Source organism: Protopterus annectens, chromosome 16.part0 (assembly GCF_019279795.1).
Source record: "Protopterus annectens isolate FY-2018-M chromosome 16.part0, PAN1.0, whole genome shotgun sequence".
NCBI classification, from domain to species: domain Eukaryota; kingdom Metazoa; phylum Chordata; order Ceratodontiformes; family Protopteridae; genus Protopterus; species Protopterus annectens.
The window spans coordinates 648,434,384-648,460,313 of NC_056750.1; the positions used below are offsets into that span (position 1 = coordinate 648,434,384).

Consider the following 25,930-nt stretch of genomic DNA (forward strand, 5'->3'; position numbering starts at 1 on the left):
ACTCAGTAATGGGTCTTTTAAGGGAAGAATACAGGGATGTTATGACTTCCTTGTCCCTGGATGAGATACCCTTCCAAATGAGGTGGGCCATGTAGAAAGCTTTCCGTACACTGGGAGCAATATGGTGGTCAAAAGTCAGGTTGTGATCAACCTGGGTGCCCAAGTCCCTCATGCCTGATTGCGTACTTACGACCTTCTTATTAATGTGATAATTTATGGCACGTCACTCTCCCCAAAGGGAATGATGATGTTTTATTTGGCATTCAGTTTGAGGCCATGTTTCTGGCACCAGTCATTTGTTTGGGTGAGACCCTCTTGGAGGATGTCCACATCACTAGGGGAATTGATGACAATGCCCAGCTTACAGTCATCTGCAGACTTGGACAGCCATAGCCCACTGGTTTTGGCCTGCACCTCAGAAGAGTATATCCCAAACAACAGAGGCCCCAAGACCAATCCCTGGGGTACGCCGCTTGTTTCGGGTCTACCGCTTGAGGTGGCTTTCTCCTATTTTGACTAGGTGGGTTCTGTCAGTGAGCCAGTTTGCTACCCATCTAGTAACATACATATTGATGCCTAGTTGAGAGAGTTTATCTATTATACCCAAGTAGAGAATAGTATTGAAGGCTTTGGCCAGGTCAAGGTAGACGGTGTGCACCATCTTCCCCTCGTCCATGGCTTTGGTGACTGTCTCAAAGACGTCAACCAAATTTAACAGGCATGACCTCCCCTCGATGAAACCAAACTGTGTGGGGTTAAGTGTTTGGAGGTTGCCACTGCCCTTGTTAATTAGATCCCCAATAATCTATTCCATGGCCTTGCAGATCAGGCTAGTTAAGCTGGTGGGTCTATAATTTCCTGGATTGGTGGGCACTCCACCAATGTGCAAAGGGATGACAGTGGCTGTCCTCCACTCAGCTGGGATGAAGCTGGTACTGAGGCTTTGATTCAGTAGGGTGCCTAATGGTGCTGCAAGTTCCTGCTTGAGTTCATGTAGGATGCAGTCTGGGATGTTATCAGGTCCCATGGAGGCTGTATTTTTTGCCTTTGAGAGGGCAGTGATGACTTGCTCCCTAGAGGTAAGGGGAGGGGGCAGGTGCTGGGGATATGCTGATTTACTGATGGGGGGGCAGAGGGGAGAAGTTTTCGCAGATTGGCTATATCAGCAGCGTTTGTGTATGTGATGGCCTTGACCACCAGTTCTGAACAGATCTGAATGCTTCCTTTAAGACTGTAGACATGTGAAGAAGGCCTTATAATTGTCTTTAGTAGATGCGGCCAGTTTCACAATGTTGTGCCTGTAAAACAAAAAAAGCAAAATTAAGAATGCATTCAGAGTTAATATTGTAACATGAAACTCATAGACTTCATGCTGTATGGTTTATTCAGTGAAAAATATGAGCACTGTCAAAGTCAAAAAAACAAGGAAATCAGGTATTGTACCCAAGAACATGGCTCATACGATGAAGTCCCTGTTTAGCACAATCAATTCATTCCTTTGTGCCATATGTACGCTGAGATACAACACACACACACACACACACACACGTGACCATCTATTATAGGCCATTGTATAACTGCATACATTCAAATGTTTGCTTGCAGTAAAGTAGATGAACAAATATAGAATGACTGAGAAGTATATTTCAAGCTCATGCATCCCATTGTATACATCCCGTGCCTTCTCAACCTTTTAGCCCAAAAATCAAAGACAGAGACCTGACAATGAGAAAACTTTTAAATATTTCTCTTATATACTCGAATGTTGCATTAGCAAGCACTGTATGAAGGACTCAGTCTGAAACTCACATGCCTGACATTATTTAATGACTGTAATCCACAAAAATTTGCCAGAAAGTGACTAATTTTACAAGGAACAGACCAATATAATTCTCAATTTCTTTATTTAAGAATTCTGGACAAAGCTGAAAATAACTTTGGGAGGCCCCAAAAGGGACTAATTTTATAAAAAAAGTATTTGTTTATCTGTTTTTTAACCAGGTAAATCAACAGGAGAAAGTAACCCTTTTCAGGGTTGACCCAAGACTACTGCCTGAGTGACTTGCTCATACTCAGAGTGTAGGCAAATAGAGATGGAAAGATTCAAACCCTGTACCTTTCACTATAGGAAGCATTTTATTATCAGCTCAAAGCCATCAGTGCCAAAAAAACTCGAATTCACTTAAAAGGTTAACAGGCATGCATTTTCTGAACAAATAAAACTATAAAACTCTACTTAAAAAAGAAGCAGCTAAGGAAGGTTTGGTGTGGGAAATTAAGGTTCCACTCTCTTAGTGAACTGACTTAAGAGTACAGGGTTTTATTCTTTCTCCTTCCATGTGTTTGACTCTGAGAAGGTCACTTAACCAGAAATCCCCTAACTAACTCAGGCATTTTGCACGGTTACACACATACTCTTCCTTCTCCTGACTGACAATGTAGTAATGAATTTCACTAATGTCCTGACCATAAAACATTCAGAAGGCATGCAAAACATTCAAATGCACTTGGGTGGTGCACTCACATTCAAATGCACATGCATTCATGACATGCTTAGCCAAAAATGTCAAGCATTTGTTTTAATATTCTCAGTGTGAAGCATGTTTTAGTATTCTGCTACTAGCAAGCACAGTAGGTTCATAGGTTTATACTTGGCTATCGGCCCTAGGATCTATACAAGCCTAGCCATAACAATTCTCTGGCTATTTCTTCCCACAGTATTTACTTCCCTGGACGTCTGTCTAGCAGGGTGACTGGTGTGATCCCCAGGGTGAATTTCCTATCTCTCATCCAATCATCAAGGTTCCTTTTGAAGAGGGCCAAAGAGGCGCTCTGCTTGACATGTATGGGCAGTCTATTCCAGAGTCTGGGGAGTCTCTGGGTCAGGAACCTATCCCTCCAGCATGTTTTTTTCATTGTGATGACAAGGTTTAGATCCCTGGACCGTTTATCTCTGATGTACTGGGATTTCTTTAAGTGTAGCGTGTCCAGCAGCTCTGGGTTTGACATGGCCTTGTATGTTAAGCAGAGATCGACTCTGAGTAGAAGATATGCGACAGAGTATAGGTGGAGTTTTTTTAGATGGTCAGCATAGGGCATCTGTTTTAGGCCTGTGATTCTTTTAGTGAGGTATTTCTGTGGCCTTTCAAGTTGTTGCAGATGTCTTGAGAGTTACATACCAAATGGGGCGTTGTATTCTATAATGGGTCTAATGAGGGATGAGTACAGTGGGACAATAACCTCCTTTTTTCTGGATGAAAAGCCGTTAGCGATGAGATGTGCCACATAGAAGGATTTCCTGACTGTTGTGGTGATGTGGTTATTGAAGGTTAGACCACTGTCCACCTGTGTCCCTAAGTCTCTTATCACACTTTTGGTGTTTAGTGTACTGCCACCTATTCGGTAATTCATGGGTACATGTTTCTTCCCAATGGAGATAACTATACATTTCTTGGTATTGAGCTTGAGCCCATGGCTCTGGCACTAAGCATCTGTTTCTGTAAGGCCCTTTTGTAGAATATCCACATCATTTGGGGATTCAATAATGTCTCCCAGTTTGAAGTCATCTGCGAACTTTATTAGCCAGAGTCCCTTAGTGCTGGCCTGTACTTCAGAGAAATAGATGCCAAACAAGAGCGGTCCCAGGACTGCACCCTGAGGTACTCCACTTGTCTGGAGCTGTATTTGCAGTCGACTACTTTTACAGTGTGGGTTCTGTCAGTAAGCCAGTTGGCAACCCATCGAGTGACTTGGGGATTAATACCCAGCTTAGTAAGTTTATCTATGATTCCAGAGTGGGGGATGGTGTCAAAGGCCTTGGTGAGGTCCAGATAGGCTGTGTGGACCACCTTACCCTTGTCCACAGCTCTGGAGACTGATTCGAAGAAGTCAGTCAGGTTCAGGAGACAAGATCGGCCCTTCACTAATCCAAACTGCATGGGATCCAGTGTTTGAAGGTTGCCAGTGTCTTTGTTTATAAGTTCCATGATAATACATTCCATGGCCTTGTAGATCAGGCTCATCAAACTGATGAGGCAGTAGTTCCTAGGATCCAAGGTGGATCCCCCCTTGTGGGGTGGGATAACTGCAGCTGTGCACCACTCAGTGGGCATGAAGCCTGAGGTGATGCTATGATTAAACGTGGCACTTAGGTGAGGTGCCAGATCATTTTGTAGTTCATGTAGTACACAGCCTGGGATGTCGTCTGGTCCCATGGATGCTGTATTCTTAACTTTGGAGAGTGCATTTTTTACCTGTGTGGCCGTTATTACCAGAATTTGGCAATCTTTCGGTATTGAGATGGGCCCTTTAGGGGGTGAAGTGTGCACTGAATCGATCTGCCAGTATATTGGCAATATCCTTGGGATCAGTATATTTAATACCATTCTGTTGTAGCTCAAAGCAGATCTGAGCATTGCCATTTAGATTCTTGACATAGCTATAGAATGCCTTGTGGTTGTCTTTGGAATCTTTAGCAATTTTATTTTTGTAACTAGTTTTGGTGGATTTTATGAGGGATCTCAGCTTCTTACTGAGGCTGGTAAGGGAGTTTTTTGCATCTTGGGATTTTCCTCTTTTCTGCAACAGTTTCTTCCTTTTGTTGTAAGGTTTGTTTATGGCAAGGGACCACCAGATTGGCTTCCTTTTTTTTGGAGGAGAGCGTCTTGGTTCTATTGGGGATGGCATGATTCATGCACGAGTGGATGTGCTCATGTACAGTGCCTTAATGTAGGATTCAGCATTCAAACTTTCAGTTCCCGTATGCATGGGTGTCATGAAGTTTGTCACTTCTGACTTGAGTAGCATGAAGTTGGCTTTGGAGAAGTTTTTTACGAAGGTTTCCTTACTGGGGGGTGGGGGGGATGTGGATGTCAAGGGTGATTAGCTTATGGTCAGACCTGACCAACAAGGGGGTGACTATAGGTGTGGAGCATCGATTTCCCATGTTGGTAATGACCAGGTCTAGGATATTGGAGCCCCTGGTGGGACTAAGGATTAGTTGATCCAGGGCGTTGGAATTTATGAATTCCAAGAACTGTTGGGCAAAGGTGTTGGTACATGAGTAGTTTTCCCAGTTAATGGCAGGGTAACTGAAATCACCCAGTATTAGGGTGTTTGATTGTATCTTAATATTTTCCAGTATGTTTAGAAAGGTGTAGTGAGAAGTTTGGGGCATGGTGGGCGCATGGTGGGGGATCTGTAGCAAGCTACAATTTGGACTGCAGTCTTACCTAGTGTTAGTTGCACCTGGAGAATTTCAGACACATTGTGTTGGGCAACTAGCCTGGTGTTGTGAATATCCTTGGTGAATATGGACACTCCTCCACCTTTAGTTTTTCAGTCCTGGTTTGGTAGCCGAAAAGTGTGGTAAGAGTTGTAGCCTGGTATTCCAGGGGTGCTCTCTGGAGCCTTAAACCAGGTCTCAGTTACTGCACAGATATCAATGTTCTTTTTTAGGAGTGCCTTGAGAGAGTGCATTTTGAGGTTTAGACATCTAGCATTGAATAGCATTACCTTCAGATTTTGCATGCTTGTACCTGTTACGGTGGTGGTTTTGTTCTTTGAACTTTGCCTAAAAAGGCACTATAGGGGTGGCAAGAACCTTAGCCAGTATCCTGAATCCCAGGGGTGACAGGTGCAGACCATCTCTGGGAAATGATCAAGGTATCGCTGAAACAATGCTCTCGTAAAAAAAAAAAAAATTAATTAATGACAATTTGAAAATGCTTGCACAAAAATGCTTCTTTAGGTCAAACAGCCATAAGCTAAACAACACAGTTTTAAAAGTTAGAAGCAGATAGGTGGTACAATTACATCATCCATTGCATGGACGAACTTTTAAACAATTAAAGATACAATACTTCTTATAGCTCAAATAGTGCAATTTTTTTTACCAGAGCATTGTTTCATCGCTACCTGCTGTGTTTGTGCATAAGCTGTAACTATTTCAGATATTTGCCTTTTAGATTACTACTGAGTGCATTTATCCAATAAAGTGAGTTTGTTTTGAATTCCCATGTTTTAATATTACCAGGGACTGGGCACTTGGGGGGACATTTTCATGGTGCCCCCCCCCCCTGTAGCAGCACCCATGATCCTGAGTCTCTGGTAAATGAGACAACATCTCTGTTGCCAACAAGGACTTTCCTGAAACATAACTAATAGTGTAAAACAGTCTTCCAAAATGTTGTACCCAGGCACCTTTAATAATGTTAGGTTACACAAAATAGGTAGTCATTATTAAGTGCGTGAAAAGGGATGCATGAACTTTTAGGTTTATCTTCTTAAAAGTATATCCACGTCATTTCATGCTTGTGATGACTTTCCTGGTATTGTTGTAATGTTCCTATTTTCCTTTTGGTGTTTGGCAGAGGCAGCCTCCCAACACTGCACATTATTACATGCAATTGAATGCCATGACAATGAAAAGTACATCAGAAAAAAATAACATTTGTTGATCTGACGAGAGTGCCAGGGCATAAATGGTATGTGTGACAAACATAACGCTTACAAGGTCGTGTTAACATTTGACACTACATACAGCTCAAGGTACGTAATTATAAGCACTTTAATAACATCTGATCTGATTTAATTTCTGTTGTAAAAGCAACATCCCTGTCTTGTCTCCGTCCCCTATCCTCTCCATGGCAGGCCAAAGGATTGACTGCAGAAGCTGACTGATTTTACTAGAGGTCTCTGTGCTTTGCTAGAGGAACTAATTGAATTACGGTGAGGGTATGTGGCCTGCAAGGCCCACAAGAATCCATGAGATTTTAGATAGTCTGTGGTGCATTTTTAGAACCATTTGTAATGCCATGACACCCTGCACGCATGCACACCATACTATACCATACAGGATATTTTGATGATAAAAATTGCAACAGAGAAATAATTAATAATAATGTTACATCAATCAAAATTTAAGTTTTCATCATCAGTCAGAATTGATTGCAATACACGGCACAATACCCTAAGTAGAACTGTAGATAGTGCGATGTTCTGGACTAAAGTCCCATACCTTACAAGTGATATTAAAGATATCTAACTTGCTTTTGGTTTTGTTTTTTTTTTTGATCAGTGAAATTATTTCTTGACCTGCCTTTACGAGTAGTGGCCTACATTTTGACACTTAAAATGTAAAAGAGCTTACTATTGAAACATTAACTTGTTATAGTGAGCCCAGAAATGCCTAAAAATTGACCAAAAATTCAGAACAGCAAATGTCGAACATTGCTTTTCTACTTTAAATGTTTAGTTTGCACAGTGCAAGCCCCATCACCCCCAATCATCTCTATACTGTCCCATCTCTGAGATTGCCATACCTCACAATACACTCAGACTTACCTTTCATGAGTCCATTTTTCTTGTCATTCAGTCTTGTTATTCTGGGACCCACACTAAAGAGTCTCAGAATTATCTGAAAAAGAGTAAAAGAGCCACACTTCACAGAAAACATCAACAAAATGAAGCAACATATTATTTTATTTATTTATTTATTTTTTGCTTTTCAGTTCTGCTTAAGAAAACCTTATTAGAACATGAATGTGTACCGTAACAAGCCAAATATGCTTGTGGCTGTGTTTATGAAAGTATTCCTTTTTCAGTGTATAATAAGCCAGGTCACTGCCAGTAGTCAAAAGACAATGCGTTTTTGCTTAAGAATGCAACCCCTTCAAATTCAAAAACATTTTTTATTCAAAACCCACACTTCACCCCCCCCCCCCCTCCATAGGGGGCTACACCTCATCTCCAAACTTTATAAATGTCTAAAATACTGCAGTCTCGGAATAATAGACTAAAAAACAAAAATTCTATAGATATTGCTTTAATGTGTACCAGTAATAGAACCAGTTATATGTTTAACAGGAATTACCCCCTGGAATCAGTTTAATACAGGAAAAAAGGGGAAAATTGGTAAAATAAAGCAAATTTCTTCTTCCTACTCTTTGCTGTTTTAAAAAACAAATGTATTGTAAAGCAAAGTAAAAGCTTCTCTGATTTTAATTCCAACAAACCACTTAATTGAGTTGCACCATCACTGTACTGCATCTCTGTCGTTTCATTTTAAAATGAAAAATGCTAAAGTTGGAGATGCAGAAGTCTAAATGTATGTCTTTTTTCTTTGTGATTTGCTGTATACAATTATTTATTTTTGATCTTTCTCAAAACCTGTCAAATTTTTTGTCTTACCCTCCATCTCTAAGTACAGATAACATCTGTTTTACTTCCCATTTGCCACCTGTTTTATGTCATAATAGAGTTGTTCTTCTTTCGGCTTTTCCCGGTTAGGGGTTGCCACAGCGGAACTCCAGTCCACTAATTATTGGCAGTAGATTTTTTACGGGTGCAGAGGTGCCAGCTCGATGCCCAACCTTCAATGAAGGCACGCCCATTCTACGCATGTCTTTTGAATGCTACTCGACCATAATAGAGTAAACCTGACAAATTAATGGTTGCCTCCCAGGAATCCCAGACACTACATAAGGCTGAGCCCCCAGCCCCACCCCCACCGATGTTGTTGGCACATTTTTATTAAGGATGTTTCCATTTGAATCCCGAGGCTTAAGTTATATAGTATTTAGTCCAAACACTGTAAATTAATAAGAAAGTGAAACTTGAAAACATAATGTAGTAGCAGAATCCCAGTGTCCTTGACTTAGTAGCTGAAAATTTTCTGTTTACATTACAGGTAGCAGTACCAACACAAGGGAGGAGAGCAGAAACCATTTGGGATGGAAATTAATCAAGTGTACCAGCTAGGGTGACCATTCACTGGTCAAGACACTAGTACTACTAAGTAGTTAGTCTCCACTGCCATATTGCCCTTTAACTCAAAGTAGTCCTGTATTCACATTGCTCAGAATTTTTTGTCTACAGCTGATTACCAGTAATGCTCATCTGGATACTGCCTGTTTTATTGGAGTCCCACAAAGGGAATCTTCTGGAACAAGTGTTAGGTACACTTAAGTATAATGCATATCTAATACAGTTATTAATCAGATTATAAACATATACTTTTCAGTATACAATGAAAAAAATGAGAATAATTGATAAAGAATAGTCAAGAGGCATAGTATAGAAAGGTTAAGCATGTCTGCTGTAGACAACGCTAATAATTTTTTGCTTGAAGTGTTTAAGCCAGCTACAATGCACAAGGAAGCTCAAACTGTATTAAAGGTACTTGACATAAAGAAATGATGCCTAGAGATCGTTGATCTTCTTCTGCTCAGGGGAAATGTCAAGCCATAATAACTGTGCCTGCCTGTATCTTTTCTTTATTTATTGCTTTTCTCCTGGACTTCAGCAAAGAACACACAACATAAGTAGCTATAAGCCTTTAATACTGTATTTATTGGCATTCCTACACTTGAAACACGAATGCTAGGCAAACAATTCTTCTGGGGAGCGAGTCAGTAAGTAACAGTAGAATGGTGGTTGTTATTTTGATAAACTATTTGACCTTTGGCCCTCATCAAAAATATGCAGTTTTAGTAGCTATTGACTTAAGTAAGTAGGATTCTTTCCATAGAATATTATGGTATGTGAGATGCTTTCTGTAGAATACTATGGAAAGAATCCTCCATTCTTAAGCCAATAGCTATTAAAACAGTAGTATAGCTAGTCACGAGTCTGATTTCTTCAGATCATTGTTTTACAACAGAGTCTCATTACAGTTCTTGTGGGCTGCTATTATAACTTTTAGAGGGCTTGCTTCTTGGTCAGATTTATAATTATGTATCACCCTTTACAAGCCATAGAGTACCAATTTGATCTATCCTTTTTTGCTGATTTATGTCCTAGTTAATGAATGTGTCCTTTCTTGATGGCCAGACCCAGCTTTACCCAGTCATCTCTGCCTGTTTCACAGTGGTTCCTACCTCCTGGGAGGACAGTAACCTTTTTTATACATTTGTTAACCCAGGTGTCCCTTTTCAGAGCATTTTGTTGTCAACCAACTTGCTCAAAGTCGCACAGTAGGCCAGTGGAGGAAGGAATCAAACCATGTACTTTTGACTATAGGAAGCAGCTCATTAACAGATTAGAGACTTAATCTCCTGCACTAATTACCAGATATGCTAACATGACTGCCATGAAGAGAGTATCTAGCAAAGATGTCCTTTTCTCATGACCAGTGCAATTTCTACTCCATTAAAGCTCACTATATAAAGCTGCTGGGTGTAGAAACTGAATGTGATGCTATCTGGTAAAGTTGATCTGAACCAAAGACCTGGGACAAAGGTTGAAAACCTGGTAACTTAGAAGACTCATGCTGGACTTTCAATAAAAGTTTATAAGTTATCAAAGCATGTATCCAGGTCACAAGTGTCTCATAATCAAACTGCTGTTAAACTCCAGTGCATATCTTATTTTCTTTTAGAATACCTTCAGTAATTCTTTCTTTTCTAAAGCTCAGAGTGTTAACTCTGTGCTGTTTATCCTCTGAATAACTTTGAGTAGCTTTTATCCTCAGGGTTTATTCTTCCCATTAGTAGTTCTGATGGCTTTTAAAATATTTGACAAGGTAAAGCTATAGAAGTAAACCAACATCTGTCTCTGATGAAGTCCTATCTTGACCCTTGACCTTGCACTGGATCATGTGTTATTGCCATTACGGTATTGTTTCTTTCTGATTGCTGAGATCATGGTTCTATCTTCTTTCCCAGCTGGATTTTGAACTTACAGCATAGAAAATCTAAATGTTAACAATTAGGAAAGAGAGAGAATGTATTTGTACATTTTATAAAAATATGAATAGTGTTTAGAACTATATAATGGGATATTACTCAAACTGCAGAAATGTATCTTAGGCCATGCACTGCTAATTTTCTAAATAATTCGGGCTGATTAGTATAGTAGCACATTGCTCATGTAGGTTGAAGGCATAGCAGGGTTACACAGAGAGAAAAATACATGTTTAAAGTTGGTTAATTGTGAAAATGTGTTTAGTAAAGGGAGGCAGTTTTCAATATTGTAAGGTATCTACAGAGGTTCCCTATTACCAGATTGCAGACGCAGTTTGTCGAATGCATCTTGATCGAACTGAAAAGAGCATAAAGGCAAAATAGCGAAGTGGCTTTTCAGTGAATTCTTTCCCTGCAAAAGAATTGGCTTGACCGCTTTCGTTACTTTGCCGTTTTCATCACTGAAGTGCGATCTCGGAGTTGGTATATTTAAGTAGGGGGGTGTGGGTGGCACAGTCCCCCACATTATGTAATGTTTTAAAGTGTATTTTCTTTTTTTTATTTTGGAACAGCGATTTTTTTCCCTTAGAAAAAAAATCGCTTTTCTAAGATTTCGACGTTGTAAGCCTTCGCTTACATGGGGTTGATTATTTATTGTTTGCTTTTGTAAGCGTGCGATAATATAATATAGACCCTCTACAGAGCCTGTTATTGCAGTATGAGGTTTGTCAGTTTTTGATTTATCAAGAAGTTTTTTTTTTTGCTTTCCAACTATTTAGCATAGCTTTAAAACAACATGCACTGCATTCTTAAGCATTCTTATATGAGTTTTTACAAGATTTAGTCCCGCTCAGAGCATTCACTGATATTTAAGCTCATTTCATCCATGCATTGTGAAATATAAGTACAACAGGATTTCAGGAATATGCATTGTTCCAAGTCATCTACCCTGCAACTTAAAAAAGTCACACATTTAAATGGAGAACTGTATTGGGAATTCATGAACTTCATGTGGTGACCCTTGTAGGGCCATTAGCTGAACTTATTGGTACACAACCAGCATGATGGAGTTAAACTCATATCATACAGTGGGCTGAATAGGATTTTTGGTTTCATGTTTTGTACATCATTTGTATAACAACAGAAACAATGACTACCAGAGTGAGTAGGCATTATTCAGAACATTTTAAGTTACCAAATGTTATGTATTTACCTGCAGTGGCTAAGTAATGAGTGTTATTCATTTGTTAGCAGTAATCAAAGGGAGCAGTAGTTCTCTTTCATTATTAAACTATAGAAAAGTATGTTTCAGACATACGCCACAGCAAAAGACAACCACTTACACTAATAAATAAATATATAAATACATACATGCATACACAACTAAATAAATAAATGAGATTTCTGTAATGTGTCAAAATTTAATTTTTAGCCTCCTGTGAGAGAGCAATTGAAGTAGTCTGCTGTCTCTATAGGCCCCTTAGCATTTGAAATTGAAATATATAGCCCAACATTTAATATATATATATAATAATTGCAAAAGTTGCAAAGGGCAAGCATGTTTTGGTTTTGTTTGTTTGACATAATTGTCCTGGTATTTGGACTGGACTTCTCCAACAAGTATTTGTTATTGCGCCTTTTTCTTATTTATAAAGATAGTGGCTTTGCCTGCTGTTTTCATCAGTTTTATATTACCATGCACAGATTTCCAGTTATTCCTGATGATTTCTATGATATAATATGAATGTACTGAAAATACTAATGTTATAGGTTGTCTGTATTTAGGACAACGTAGTCTATGAGCAAGCAGTACATATGCTTTAGAAATAGCCTACCTATTACATAAAATAGGACCATAATGTGTAGGGCAGGCATCAATATTTTTTACTATGTTTTTAGAACTTGTTTGTTACATCCTCTCGCTCCAGACTTTTAAGCACCCCCCCCCCCCCCCCCAGCTACTAGTTAACCAGGATGCTTGAGTAGTACAGTATTTCACTATATTATGTTTGAGATATTTTAGACGATGATATTCCAAGTACAAATGATAATTGCCAAATGACTCTCTGTAATAAACATTAGATAACAGAGCTTTTCCCTCACTATCAAAAGAGATTTCAGTATCTAAGTGAGGAAGTTTGTTTTTATAACCTATGACTGTAAATTGTAAAAAAAAAAAATAGTTCTGGCAATTTTTACCAATAAAATGTATTTAAATCATTTTTGTAAAATCCACTGATTAAAAACAGAATATCAGTAAAACGAATATAAAAATCTACATTCTTGAATAATTCTAACTTATACAAAAATATTTTCCCAAAGCAGTGGCACTAAATTTGCAAATGCTAGGGCCGTACTAGCCCCCAATGAAACCCCCTTAACTTATTTGAAGCATAATTGAAATAAATGTTATTATTTAAGACAACTAACGTTAACCCATCTACCCACATTGTTCCCCCCACCATCCCTGGAAGTTTAGTTCCCCTGAAATCACCTTGGGGCAAGTCTTTGAATCCCTGTCAAAGGCTGAAAAATAATATTTCTAAAAGACTAGACAATATATCAGGTTGCAATCTCATCGGTGCTCTGTATGCATTATCCAAGCCTGTACTTAAACTGTTCACCATTAGGCTGTCTACAGTGTTTGTGCATGCATAGCTGGCCCTAGGCATAGTTCAACTAGGTAGCTGCCTAGGGTGCCACTGTAGCAGGGGCACTTTTCCAGTAAGCTGCATGGTATAGGTAGACCAGAATGGGGGCAAAAGGTGGTGTTGATGGGGTGCTTTGGAGACCTTTTGCCTAGGGCACCAGTTGACTAAAGGCTGGTCCTGTGTGCATGATACTTAGAGAACAGCCACTGTGACTCCTCTACACAAGAGTGGCCCTTGTACCGGCCCAGTTAATTATAGACTCATCAGCCTTGTATGAAAAGCCATGTAATGTGTCATGGCAGAGCTCATTTTTGCAGACATATGCAGCTTAACTGCACTAGAGCCAACTCAGTTTGATTTTGTGAAGGGCATGTCCTGCCACCTGAACCTTATCAAGCTTCTTTGTTACAGAGGCTGTAGACCCTTTTCATTCTGTGCATGCTTCTTATCTTGACCTGGCCAAGGCTTCTAATACTGTCCTTAATGCTGAAAATATGGAAATGCTAGATAAACTTAATGTAAACCCCTATGCTGCCCACTGGATTATAAATTGGCTGTCCAACAGATACCAGGTAGTGAAAGCTGCTGGTACACGCTCTGAATGTAAAATCTTAACAAGCGAGGTGCCACAAGGTTCCATGTAGGGCCATCTCATGTTTAGCATTTATTTTACAGACATCCAAGTGAATATTCTGATGACTGCAATCAGTATCCATTTGAAGTATTAGGAAATGCTAGAGCAGGTCCTGAAACACAGAGACTGAATGGCTGAAAAAAGGATATGCATATAACAAGTCCAAGATGGCATTGCCCTGGAATATTGTCTTTTCTCCAAGGTATGGCATTCTCGGAGTTGATATATATATATATATATATATATATATATATATATATATATATATATATGTGTGTCTGGGGGGGGGCTTGCTTCTACATCAGTAGTGCACGGAGATGTGCCCCCCTCCAGCAAACAGCAGTTTAATGGAGAAGAAGGATTTTTTCAAGATTAACTCTTTTCCTGGGTTTTCAGTCTTTTTATTAATTTATATATATATATATATATATATATATATATATATATATATATATATGTTTTTTTTTTTGGCTTGTTGCCACTTTGTATTTCAAGTGCTGACATTTCAGTAAGGAGCCCTGCAAGCTGGATACTATTATTGTCTCATCCACTGATACTAACAACTACAGCAGTGATTGAAATTTGTACATATCCAGTATATTGAAAACAGTCTCAAGTTAAAGCAAAATGCATGGCATAGTAGCATTTAGCAGAAAAGCTGTTCTTACATTTTATGTTATAAATTGTACTCCTCTACAGGCAGAGAATTCAGAAGAGACCTGGGTACTTCTGTAGATACCTTTCTCTCATTTTGATCATCATGTTTCCACTGTAGTCAGGAAACCCTTCTGTCTGTTCCCATTTTACCAAGGAAATATCTTCAACAGCCAAAGAAGTCATCCTACCCCAGCATTCTTCGCTTATCAGACTTAATATCAAATGCAATGCCCCATTTCAGATATATAAATCCAAGCATATTGCTCAACTGGAAAGATCCCAAAGATATCTAATCAAGAACAATTAAAGGCCTTCAATTCATAAACTATCACAAAAGATTTGTATGACTTTACTTATACCAAGTAGCATGTCAGCTGCTCCAAGGTGGCTTATTTAGCTTTTTGTGCCATGAAAGACTGAATCCTATTTGACCTATTTCTTTGCAGAACCAGTGCTTCTTCAAACTCCCACACCAGGAACAGCAAAACACAAACAATATTCTCTAGAGGGATAAATTCCTAACACAAGGTACTCCCAGCCTGTGGAATAAGTTACCACTACGGGTCAAACAAGGTGCTACTTTGGCTATCTTTAATGCTTGTCTCGATCCCTGGGTTTAGACACAAAGTTACCTCAGTGGTATCATGTAAGGCCCTGCTCGATTTGGGAGCTAAGCAGTATTATGTATGTGTCAGGGGAGGCAACAGCTTTTACGTTTGTCTACTTAATGCTGTATATGGCCAGGCATCTTAAGGTCCATGTAATCGCTTGCATAATATTATCATCATATTCAACTGTTTCATTGCATTCAAGGTGCAAATATTCATTGTTCGCACATTATTTGCGTAGCTTGATGTAATTCTTATATTCTTACTGCTTTTGGAATACTTGTTTGTTTTTCATTATGTATTTTTTATTTTCCCCATATGTATTATTCCGCTATTATTTGTTGACTGTGTTTTGAAAACTTGTTTGTTTATTTTATGTATATTCCTGGGCTGAGCTTGAAATATGTATAGGTGCTCTACCCCTGTCAACATGAATGCAGGAGTTAATAATATAAAACTCATTATCAGTATCTTGCACATACTTGTTTGTGTCAAGCAGACTTATCTGGATAGTATCCCATCTATTTTCTTTGATATGTTATTTATTGCATCAAAATTTCCTTTGTAAAGTCTAGGAAGGATATACTGTTAGGTTAATGGTGAGCCTTATGTCCCTTATGGACAGAGGTAGCTTATAAGTGCCTGGCCCTCGATGTTTTGTTTGGATACAGGGCATCGTTATTCTTTTGGGTAAACTTGCTTAGGCTTAGAAAGCACCCCCTTCTAGTCATTAACCTAGTAACAATTTATGAATCTATGATGGTGTCATGATCAGTGTTAATTACAACCATGGATTGGAAGCAGAAGGATCGGGGATTGCCAGTATGATATTGAAGATATTGTGATCCCTAGTTACTATTGTTCCTATTTGTTTTGATTAACATACTCAACTAATATTTGGACACATTTATTTGACACAGACTAGTTTACCCAGATGGTGATAGAGTTGTTAAAATCCCTCAAAAACATTGTCTTTTCATTGACTGTTACATCCTGGAGTTTAATCAGGCAGTCCTCACCTCCATCAACCCCTTCTTTTCTAAGAACATGCATGTTATTACAGAGTATTTTTTTCTTTTAACCTTGTAAATACGTAGTGCCAGTATTTAAAAAAATATATTTATTGCTGCCCATTAGTGGTCATGGCTTAAAAGGTGTTTTAGTACTGCAGAAAGCAATACATTATTTGTCCACTTCTCTTAAATATATGCATTAAGATTTGATGGGAAGCACCATAAGTTGAATTTTATTCCCCACTTGTGTGAACAGGTTAAAACAGTATCCAGCAAATGCAGTTCTATTTTCAGCACTGGACTCCTCAGAGCTGAGGTATTTAAACTAATTTAGCTGTTCTAAGATGGGTATACAATTACAGCATCTAGAACTTGCATAGATCCTTAATAAGAATGACATCTATTGGCAAGCATCCAACCTCTTATCCCTGGAGGGTACACATTAAATGCCCCACTGTATTCACGGTGTAAACATTTTAGATTGCCACCTTGTCTGTACCTGTTTCAGAAGCCCTGCAGCACAACACTGCATTAATCCCTTAATCTGTATAGCAGCATTTAGAGAAGGCCGATCATTTTTACGGTTTCAGATTTTTCTGTTTTTGTTACAAGAAAGATACAAAGAAGCAAAGGCATCAGGAAATAGTAGCATTTATTTATTGATTCTTTTATCTTCATTTCTACCTGGCTTGTGTACATTTTTAAGATCTGCATGCGTGGTGCTTTTAATGGGATATGTTTCTTAGCAGCTATAATTAAGTGATTACTGAAAGTTTTGTTTTCAGGGTTTTGTATTCCATTATTATGGTTTACATATTGACCTTCACAGTGTCCCTTTTTTTCTGCTTATGCAGCTCTGTGACTAAAATTGATTTTATTAAATAAATAAGTAATAAAAAGAAGAAAAAAATATATATTTGCTATTTCTTAAACTTTTTGAGACCCATTTTTATAGTTATATTTCCTACACTGTCTATGTTGTTTTTGCTTGTAGATTTTAAATCTGTTTATATGTAAGGAACTGCTGGCAAATAGGGGGAAATGAGTTCAGCTGTAACATGAGCTGTAAAGGAACTATAATACACATATATCAATTATTCCTGTACATGTTTTCTTGCTTTTTTCCCTTAACTATCTAATTTGTAGTTTCAGAGTTGAAAGACAGGCTTTAATGTACATTGCGTCTTTATCCACAAGTCCTCTGTTAACTTGTGGGCCCAAGCTTTCAACTCTTACTGTATTACAGAAGTTCTGAGGACAGAGTTATCCTGTAATATATATATATAGCCTTAATAAACATAAGGACTAAACAAATCAGAGAAGCAAAAAAAAAACCAAAAAAACCCCCCAGAAAATTATGTAGACAGAACGTATAGTTTATCTGCTATGCATGCCATTTCTCTATATACTCACAGCTGTACAATTAGATCTCAGAGCACATGACGAATACACATTGTCAGGAGTGGGTTGCCTCGAATTATGTACTGTGGGCTTACCTGTCATCCTTTGAGATTTTTGCCTCATATATTTGGTCTGTTTCTCATAAAATGTATGGATTTCTGGCAAATCGTTAAGGATTGAAGTCAGTAAACAATGACAGACCTTTGAGTTTCAGGCTTCATATCTTTCAGAAAATGCAAACTAATGCAAAACATGTTATTCTAACAACATTGCAAGTTCATAAGAGTAATAATTGAAGATCTTTCCAGACATGAGACCTTTTTCCCTTCATTATTTTTCGCTTTATCATGATTTGTTGCTTTAAGAGATTGACATGTATCTGGACATTTAACATAACTGTCACTTCACTGCTGTCACAGGCTAACCTGCCATTTGTTGTTCTAATAAAAACCTTTCCAGTTTTAGTACTGCATCATCAGTAAGTTCATTCTTTTATTATGGCCTGTTTACTAGCATTTCATCAAGGTGCGGAAGCATTTTATGCAGTGATTCCTAAATGAAGAGTCAGTAAATTATATATTGCTGTAGTAAACATGCTGGAACAACATCTGGATAAAATGTACATTACCTTTTCAGTGAATTAAGTTTTCTGTAACACTGTACTAAATGCATTGCCATCTTCTGAGGTGTCCTCTGTCCTTGGATATTCTATTTTTGGGGGGTAAATGTGGCATACAAAGTAACAACTTCCGGGTTAAACCATACTGTTTAAGAGCTGCAATGCATTACAGTTTGTTTGGTGAACACAGGTGCCGTTTACTCGCCTTGGACACTGACCATATTTTTTAAATGTATTTTAGTTAGCTACAATGAAGGCCACCATGGTTGTCTTTTGTGAAGTATTGAGCATGCTTGTAATTACAAAAATATTTGCATTGTTTACCTGCTTTTGATTTGCTGGTATTTGTATTCCTTACTGTAAGGAAGTCAAACCAATGAATTTGTAGGTTCATTGCTAGTTACTAAGCTTGCGGAGCCTAGCTGAAGTTCCCAGTTGCCCCAAGCACTGTCTGTTTAAATGACTTGTTCAAGGTCACACAATATGCAGATGAAGGCTGAGGTGAATCAAACCATGTGCTAACTATGGATCACAGACTTTACCATCTGTGCCAGCTGCCAGACATAAACTAATGTAATAAAAATATTATAAATATATACATACATGCATGCACACACACACACACACACACACACACACACACACACACACACACACACATATATATGTGTGTGTGTGTGTGTGTGTGTGTGTGTGTGTGTGTTTGTGTGCGTGTGTGTATGCACTTTTTTTCTGTGTGACACACATGGGTGCGTGTGTATACACACACACACACACATGAATGCATACAGCATCACTGTTATACAACATTTTCATTGGCAATTCTTTGACTGGTAGTCAGAATCTGCACCGATTTTTGCAATGATTTCAAATGCTGAAAGAGGCTATCATTGATGTTTGCATTTGGTAACAGAAACACAATCTTTAAAGCAGTGCCTGTAATTCTGTTTGATGTTTCATCATAGGGTGTGGCAATCCTCCTTCAGATGCAAGAGTAGCCAGTGTCCAGCAGGTGAAGCCCCTACCAAGAGGCACATCTGATGATGATGCACCTTTGTCTCCTGAAGAGCCTTCACCACTCAGAGTCTTCTCTTGCCTCATCTGCAGGGCCTTTATGACTGACAGCTTAGAGATGCTTATGTACCATGCTAGTGTGGTTCGCAGCCTCCCAGAGAAAGACTGGAAGGAGATCACTGGGGATGTTCACCGCTGCCGGTTATGTTCTTATGGCACCCAGCTAAAGGCGAATTTTCAACTTCATCTTAAGACAGACAAACACTCTCAAAAGTACCAGCTCGCTGCTCATCTGAAAGAGGGAGGCCCAAGTGCAGAACGACAACTAAGCCATCTCAACCCAGCAAATCCAATCCACCTGCGTTGCAATGTGTGTGAATTTGAATCCAACAGTAAAGAGAAGATGAGACTTCATGCAAGTAGCGGAACTCATGAGAGCAGACACAAAGTTTACAAGGTATATAGGAATTACACTTATTGTGATGGGATGGCTTTCCTTATAGTACTCTTAAGTGGTCATACAAAGTGTAGTTAAAAATGAATACTTTTTAGAACACTTGGTATATGATACATGCATGAAGTGGTCAGTAATTTCCTAGTGTGTTTGTCTTGGCATCATCATTGCTGTACATAAACTAGGACAGAATTCTCTTTCTGTCAGTATGTATAGATAATGACATTTTTTGGGAATGGAAACACATGATAATTTCAGACTATTTTCTTGCCTCAGAGAAATACTGCTGTTTCATATGGTGTTTATATGTAAAATATTAATATGGGTTCTCATCTTTTTAGTTTTTAAATCTCAGAATGTAGTTTGGGAACATTTTCAGGTACACCTGTGCTCTGTGCTATATGATTAGAGTCACAAGAATCATAGCTTAAGGTTTTCATAATTATTTAATCAGCTTAAAAACAATATTGCCAACATTTTCCACTTAACATATCCACACACACACAAACACACACACGAAATATATAAATTTTATTTTGAAACAATGAAATCTTTGATGTCCTGGTTTCTAAAGATTATAGTGTGACCAGTACACTAAGTATGATATTCCTGGCCCTGCTGGACTAAACTAAAACTTGCATTTGAGTCGAGGTATATAAATTAGAATTTTTTTGAAAATCTGACTGAAGCAAGTATAATGTAAAATTCATCTTTTGAGTTTATGATATTGTAGGTCAACGATGACCAGCTTCGCACATCATCGAGGAACTGTCACCTGGAACTATAATTCTGAGGTTGTTCAGAAGCTCTCTTTCAAGCCTAGTATACAAAATTACCTTAAAACAATGAGTAGTTTAGAAGATGGCCTGTAATACAAAAAGAAAGTTGCAATTTACAGTACTGCCACTGTAAGTGGAAAGAGAGAGACACAAATGTGTTTTATATTTCTGACGTAATCTTACATTGTCATAGGGAGTGTTGTGGTAACAAGGAGCTTTGGCTGTAATATGAAATCACGTCAGCTTTGTAGCAATTTTCAGGCAATCTTGGTGTATAACAAATTAGAAATAAAATAGCACAAAGCACTTAGATTGATACAAAGGCAGCAGAACTGCAGGTAAACAGTTACAGTATAATGAAAAGTATTTTTCAGTTTTGGAGTACAGCTGTCCTTTACGTTCAGGAGATGCCTGTGAAATGAATATCACCACCATTGCTTCTGTTACAACTACTAGTATTAATGCTACAAGCATTAAGTACATACCTGCAAAACTGTTTTGAGAAAGACCAAAGCAGACTATGCAGTCTATAAATATAGATTTCCCAACGAAGTTTGGGTACTGTCTAGAAGTACTCACTGTACAAGAGTGGTTTAACACATATATATATATATTGTACATAAATACGCAAGCATTTTAACCTCACAGTGCTCTGTAGATGTGGGTAGACATTGCATTTCTTGTGAATGCACTGTTGAACATCCACTGGGCATTAACCTACAAACATTGCTTCCTTTTTGTAATATTATAAAGTAGCATGGAGAATAAGGAAGGAGGAAATGGAAGAAAAGCCACACACAATTGTGGGCTAAAATAAATAAAATCTTTCTCTTTAAGGAAATTAAATTGTGTTATGTTGTATTTTGCAATTAAAACAGTTGTTTTTTTTTTTTTAAGCTAGGGGTCATTGGCCTAACACATTGCCAAGTATGAGAGTAAGCAGAAGCTCATTTTTGAAGACGGTTAAGAATTTAGCAGGTAACTGCAAGGAGATGTTAGCGTGCCATTTTTCATCAAACAGATTGATAGAGATGGCTGTTAGTGCTGTACGAGTGTGTGCGTTTGAACCTCTGCCAGAAGTACCTTATTGATTTCTCCCTCTCTCTCTTGCTGTCACTCTCTCTGATCCGATCACTCCCCAATGGACACACTGCCAACAATCTGCTGCTAATGGTTGTAAATCCAAAGATCGTTTTCCACTTAATTCTTTTTCAATAATAGTCTCGGGGAACTTCACAAATCTACTTGTCATGATGGAGAAACTGTGGCACCTTTTTTTTTTTTTTATTTCCTTATGAAGCTATTCTCTTTGACTGTCTCCACTGTACTTAACCCGCACTTTGCTAGATAACATTTGATCTTGCAGAATGTATTTTAAATACTAAGATATAAGGAAATTTCTGAAAGAAGAAATGTTTCAGAAAGATAGTGACTCAAGACTCTTTTGACACTTTCTGCATTAGAAAAGTGCACTGCCTTGATGTTTATTTCTTTCACTCACTGTTTACTGTGTTCACACCAAGTATTTTAACCAACAGTGCATCAAATAAAATGATCCAAAGTATTTTACAAAATGCAGCCTATGCCAGTTACAACTGTCTCATACTTTCCTTAATTAGTTCACTATATTGTTTTATCTTAAACATAACATGCCTGTGATTAGGATTGTACTTGTTACATAATTGATTTACTTTTCATTTTGTGGTGGGGGTGGGGTGGATTGTGGAATGTGTGTGTCAATGTGTGTTGTATACAGCTTATTTGTTACAGGTGTTGTGTTTGCTTTCTTGTAGGGCAAGTCTGCAGTGGTGACCAGATGTCATGTTTTTGTGTGGGCACTGGATGTCAGTTTGTGCATTGTACTGGATCCCGTAACTAACTTACCATTTGCCCAAAGTATATTTTGGGGTACTGTACACTATCCAGGTTAAGTGGGGATAAGCATTTTGATAAAAAACTTATTCTAATGCTCAGTTCTCCTCCGTTTTATATTAAGTTGGAAGGAGTTCTAGTTTATGCAACAATATTACCTTAAGTGTTTCCATTGAAAGTGTTCAGTAAAAATAAAGTTTATGCTGCTGTAGATGCAAGATGCATTTTATTTGTGCAAAAGAAGGACAGCAAATTATTTGGACTTAACTCTGGTGGGCTGAAGGGCCCTTAATGTCTCTCAAACATATGTGTACCTTGATTCTTCAGTTCCTTGTTTGGGGAGAGAGGTACATATGTAGCAGTGGTGCATGAATGTTAAAGAGCATCATATTTCTGTCTAGGAACTTAACAGCCTCTGTGCTGTAGTATCTATGTTTTGGTGTAACTTGGCATACACTGGAGTACGTGTCTTTGACACTCTGCGTTCATAGGCTGTGCTTCATTCAGACCACGCTGTAATGATGTTCTAGTTGCTTGGCTGATTCTTTCTTCTTAGTGTCAGCATGGCTTGATTCAAGTCAGGCTCCTTTTACGACTTATCTTACTCCAAGTTAATGCCATTTCCTGTTAAGTCTATCTCAGCTGGGACTAGTTCTAACCTCTGGAAACATCTGAAAGATGTGACAATTTTTTGGCTAACATTGCTGCCTTAACTATTTTGCATATAGTTACTTTGAATTGATTGAATCCTACCAGCTCTGATATTTAAGAAACTCAAAGTTCTGGTATAAATGGTACCCAGAAGTAATACAAGCAGACAATACTGCATACTGTAGTGGATGTCAACTAGCATGATCCCCTCTTTTAAAAAAGTTGAATATCACTGTATTCTCAAACCCTGGTGCTGAGCAAGTTAGTAGAATAAACAGGAAGCGGTGCATTATAATTACTTAATGTATTTTGATTTCTAGCTGTACTGCTTTAATACTTGTAAATGTAAGTAAGCAGAAAGACTGGTAAGTAGAATGCCGTAGGTGTACTTGAACCTAGGCCCTTATTACTATCCTTAAATGTAGATAGTATTGTCAATACAATAGAGCTACTCTTTACTGCCAGACTGAAAACCATCGACTGACAGCATGCACCTGCTGTCTTATGTTTTGCAAAATGTAATCCAGGTCTAAAGTATAGACATACATGCTTTATACATACATGTGAATTATACCAATGATTACCGTCCACTTTTGCATTCAAAATATTTTGATTCCAACTGGAATAGACCTCTTTTTTAATGATAAATATATATGTTTATTTTTTGCATTCTGTCTTCTCCTTAAAGAAGTCTGTCCTTTATTTTCTGACTATTGGCAAACATTGGCAAGTATTAAGTGCATTAATGTATTACTCTGCCTTTGGCCGTCTGCCTACACTAACCTCATTATTAATTTCTTGTACTCTTGAGATGTCTGTTTCAACATGCTATGGTTAGGCTGTCTGGGGAGCATACATGTTGACTTACTAAACTAACTTACTAAGCACAAGGGATACATTTCAAATACTGTATGTATGTTGTGTGCACTTACATTTTGAGAGTGTAAAATGTACCTGGAAATGTTTACAGTAGTTAGTAACAAAAAAAAAAAAAAATTTTTGGATCTAAGTTTCAGTTGAACATCATGTTTATTGAAATTGCATTCAATCAATTTTGGTCCCCCCCCCCCCCCGCCAATCTCAGGACCTTGTCTGTGCTCTGCATTGGAGCCATTTAAGCAGTAACCAACATTGCCCTTATAAATTTCCTTCCATATGCTACTCTGAGAGACCATACCTCAGGAGATGACTCACAGCTGCTATTAGTTGTCACCCTGAATCATGAGCTTCCTTGTACCCCCTCAAGAAAGGTTGGTGTGTCTTGTTCCCCCTTGAGGAAGGTGGGTATGTTTTGTTCCACTTTGAAGAAGGTGGGTGTGTCCTGCTCCCCCCTGGAGGAAGGTGGGTGTGTCTTGTTCCACATTGAAGAAGGTGGGTGTGTCCTGCTCCCCACTGGAGGAAGGTGGGGTGTGTCTTGTTCCCCCTCAGGGAAGGCAGGAATCTGTCACCTGCTTTTTTCCCCTACTTCCTTCCCTCCTTCCCTCCTTCCATATTTCCAAACCTGGTCCTCTGGTACCTGAGTGGCTAACTGAACTTGCAGTGCTGATGGTGCAGATGGACACTAACATTTTGACAGAAGTGCATTCAGACATGTTAGTGTGGGGACAAAATCCTCTACACTCAGATGAGGGAAGTTGAGACTGCTATGCTCCAGATCCTGCTATAATAAACTCTGTGTCTGCTATAAATGGAAGAAGGAGAAAGTCCCTCTTACAGCAACCTGTTTGATGGAATCTGTGAGCACTTCACTCAGATGGCTATGGAAGAATTTGCCAGAACCTTACTCTTTTTGACAAACCCCCTTGTGTCTTATCTGAAACTGCTTTGAGAGAACGTGATGTCTTAAGAGAAACACTTTGACCACTCCCTTGTAAATTATACAGGTTCTTAAATCAGCTCCAGGTTTGGAAAATATAAAATTGAAGGTCTGCAAATATCTCATGGCTTTAGAAATGTATATGCCACTTCTAGCATTTTAGGTCTATTTTTATAGTGAGTTCAGAGTAAATTATTTGGAAACATAATTATGTGTAGGCAGTTTTTTTTTTTTTTTTTTTTTTTTTTTACATGGTGAGACACAAGAAACATGCTGTGGTATTTTGTGTACATACTGTCTTTTTCTGAAATCTCTCTCAAGAAGGGCATGCCAAAACAGTGACCAGATTTTCATACCACTACCTGCCATTTTTTTCAGCATCTGCAGGAACTGGACGACCTGTCTGAGTCGGAGACTCCGCAGTATCAGTGTTGCCTTTGTGATTATACCAGCAGCTCCAAACTAAGCATGGTGCAACACCTGCATTCTGTGGCTCACCAGAACAGCCAATCACAGAGTGCCAGACTTCAGCATCTTTATGATGGCACAGTCGACCTGGGGAAGATTGTTACCCTTCAGGAGTTCATGGAAGTAGATTCAGGTATGTGACAAGAACCTGGAACATTTTGCATTGTGGGTATATTTCTGAGTGGTGAGAGCCTTCCTGTCAGGGTTTTCTGCAATGAACAAGAGAAAGATATCTTTTCATAATCACTCATTATCTACGCAACAGAGTTTGGAGGTCAGGATTGATGAATATTTTGCTTCCAGCTACACAATAGCATTTTAATACTGCTGCTGATACAGGCACTGCCAGTGCATAAAATTAAAAAAAACCAAGATGTTAACTGGTTTACCTACCCATACTTCAAGGTGATATCACCACCAGGGTTCATGTATTCATAAGTTTATAGATAAGTAGCAGGCTAGCTGTTCTTGCCAGCCATTTTAAGCCTTGCCAATTTCCCTTTTTTGCTTGAATTAACCTATACCTTTCCATTAGAGATTGGTCTTACCTATCCCATGATCGATGATTATATATTACCCCCAAATGGGAACGCTTTTCTTAATTTAAAGAA

The 25,930-nt window shown here is 38.4% G+C and overlaps 1 protein-coding gene across 1 annotated transcript in view; it reads left to right on the plus strand.

The window, feature by feature from the left end:
- Nucleotides 1–25,930, plus strand: part of LOC122790920 (zinc finger homeobox protein 2-like) — a 515,963-nt gene that overhangs the window by 244,251 nt on the left and 245,782 nt on the right. The window contains exons 3-4 of the mRNA XM_044058604.1: nucleotides 19,231–19,736; nucleotides 25,230–25,452. Of these exons, the coding sequence (XP_043914539.1) occupies nucleotides 19,231–19,736; nucleotides 25,230–25,452 (729 nt within the window). The remainder of the gene's footprint in view (nucleotides 1–19,230; nucleotides 19,737–25,229; nucleotides 25,453–25,930) is intronic.